The 2,686-nt window shown below is 53.5% G+C and overlaps 1 protein-coding gene across 1 annotated transcript in view; it reads right to left on the minus strand.

Annotated features, from left to right (window-relative positions):
• The window catches only part of LOC100626020 (ribonuclease 7), a 3,438-nt gene continuing 1,406 nt past the window's right edge, over positions 655-2,686 (minus strand). The window contains exon 1 of the mRNA XM_021099313.1: positions 655-2,686. This exon is cut by the window's right edge and continues 1,406 nt beyond it. Coding sequence (XP_020954972.1) covers positions 1,713-2,183 — 471 coding nt within the window. The 5' untranslated portion in view covers positions 2,184-2,686 and the 3' untranslated portion in view covers positions 655-1,712.

Raw genomic sequence — 2,686 nt, forward strand, 5'->3', positions numbered from 1 at the left:
CTAGCCATCATTATTGAATGTCGACCAGTGCCTGGGGCTGACTAAGGCTTCATAGATGTCATTTCTAAATCTTCCTGCAATCCTGTTGGGTAGGTCATATCACTACCATACGTGGAAACATAGTAGCAAAAATGTTCAGCAGTTTTCGGGAGGTCCAGTAACCAGAAAGGAGGGAGCCATGATTTACACCAAATTTTATCTGGCTCCAAAGCTTACTCCGACTCTGGTAAGGAATAGAGGAACACTGGAGGGTCGGGGGATGTGGGGATGGGTAGTAGACCCCTGCATCTGGGAAAGGAAGGTCTGACAAAGTAGTATTTCGGTGCTGAAGTAGGGTGGGCGTGGGGCAGGCATGGGCGTGGTACAGCTTGTCTGGGACTGAGATTAAGGAAGAGAGAAGGGACTGGTGACTGTCAGGGCTGCAGGCAATGCCAGGCAGGGGGCTAGGGGGTGAGGCTCTTAGGATGGAGCCACCCCAAAGCCACAGCTTCTCCAGCTCTGCTCACCAGGGAGGGAGAAGTGGTTTCTGCAGCCCAGGGGGACGGAGAGATGGCATCTCCACATCTCAACCCCTCCGGCCTGGGCGGACTGCCAGAGCGGAGAGCCAGGGAAGCACCGAGGCAGGAGAGATCATTATCGAGAGGAAGGAAGCTCTGGCAGCTCCCACCAGCTTGTTTGTGACAAGCAGGCACTGAGCCACGGAAGTCCCTTGAGGTCAAGGGAAATGTGATCCTGGAGCAGGGGGATAAAGCTGGGACACTCCCCTGACACTAGGCCTTCAGTCCTAGACTGTCAAGCCAGAGTCAAGTCTGGGGCCCAGGGCGGGGGAGCAGTGGGCTAGTGAAGGAGGAGGGCTGAGAGGTGGGGGTCGGGGGGTGGGGAGTGAATTAAGATCCCCGGGGCACCTCATAAATAGTCCCTTGGCTACAGAGCCAATGACCTTTCCTGCAGCCAACACAGGGTAACCAGCTCTTCAGAGCTCTCAGTACATTTCTTCACGGATGAACTCTTACCTAGTTTCCCTCTGGCCCCTGCAGAAGTCTCCCCCTTTTTTGCCCAGCAGTAAAGAAAGTATTTAGAGGCAGGAGACCTGGTTTCAAGTCCAGGTTCTGCTACTAACAACTTGACAAGCTTTTTAATTAATCAAGCTTTCTGAAGTCTCAACGTCCTCATCTGCAAAGAAGGCAAGGGATCCCTGTCAAGTCTATGTCTCAAAGGACACAGGGGGAAAGGTGTAAAATGCTGTGTCAATATGAAGAGGTGACTCTTGGCCGTCTTTCCTTCTGGTTGCCTCTCTGAACTCGGGCCACTTCACGACCACATCACAGCTGGGAAAGGGGCCTGGTTTAGGGACAGCCATAACTCTTTCCATAAATCCCACACACTCCTTTTCCATTTCTTTCCTTTTCTTGTCATGGTGCCATGAGAAGAGGGGGCAGGGGAGAGATGTGTGAGGCACAGACCAAGGAACCCACACCCCTAAGCTTCCTGGGGGTAAGCTCCTGGGAAAACAGCAACAAAGAGTTGAAACACCATCTCTTCTGGAGCTTAGACGACTAAGGTATCAGCCTCAACCCTCCACACCCCTCAGAGGAGCCTGAGCTAAGAAGGGCCCCAAGAGATGTCAGAAGGGAACCTTCTGGGCATAAGAGTGATCCAGAGTCCTGGAGAGGGAATTAAGGCATGGCCCAAGCACGAAGAAGGCTAGAAACCTAAAGGACTTTGTCCAAGTGGACAGGAACCAGCTGGAGTTTCCCAGAGTCCTCTTTCTGGGGAGGTTCACAGGCTACAATATAAGGAGCAACCAGTTGCTTCTCTTTGTACCTGCAGTCTGGGTACCTCCCCGAGGTAAGCTTACACGTGGTCAGGGATACAGGCTTCTGGCTCTGATGGCAGTTTTCATGGCCATTCTTGCAGGCTATGATGGAGGTCTGACAAGTGGTGGCCACGCTGGAGAAGGATTCATGCAGGAAGGTGTTGAGGGCTTTGCAGCGTTTTGAGTACTTGTTGATGGCACCCATCGCAGTGTTGCATCCCTGAGGTCTGGGCTGCACGTGCTGGGTTTCAAACCACTGAGCTGAAGTCATATGTCTGGGCTTGGCACTGACTGGGTCCTTGGCCACCCACTGCCCCAGGAGCAGGAGCAGCAGCAGAGGGCAGAATCCTGCTCTGGCTGGTGCCATCTCTCCTAGGGGAAACCGTCAGAACAGAGGGCTGGGGTCTCTGGGGACAGAGAGCAGGAAGGGGGAAATTAGCCTGCCTAAGTCTGCTCCTTCTAGCTAATCACCAGTCTCCCTCCTCTACGGTCTTCTTCATCCCTCACCCTATGTCTTGTCCCTTCCTTTCCCTCTGTGTGCCCACAAATGCTATGGGCTACCACCAACTGTATGGCCCCACCGCCCTCATCTTGTAACCTCATCCTCCTTCATTCTGTCCCTCTTGCCTCCCACGCCTTGTTCCATCTCCTCTCCCTCAAATCCTATCCCTTTGTGTCCCTATGCTCCTACCCCTTTCGCTGTGTCTCGTCCCCTCCATGACTTCATCACCCTTTTGTCCATATCCCCACTTTATGCCTCCATCCCCCAGGATCTCTCTCTTCTCTCCCCATGTGTGTCCTCATCCCCTTGACATTGCGTCCCTCCCTTGTCCATGTTGTCACCCACCTGAGTGTCCTCTTATCTGCCAG

Source organism: Sus scrofa, chromosome 7 (assembly GCF_000003025.6).
Source record: "Sus scrofa isolate TJ Tabasco breed Duroc chromosome 7, Sscrofa11.1, whole genome shotgun sequence".
Lineage (NCBI taxonomy): Eukaryota > Metazoa > Chordata > Mammalia > Artiodactyla > Suidae > Sus > Sus scrofa.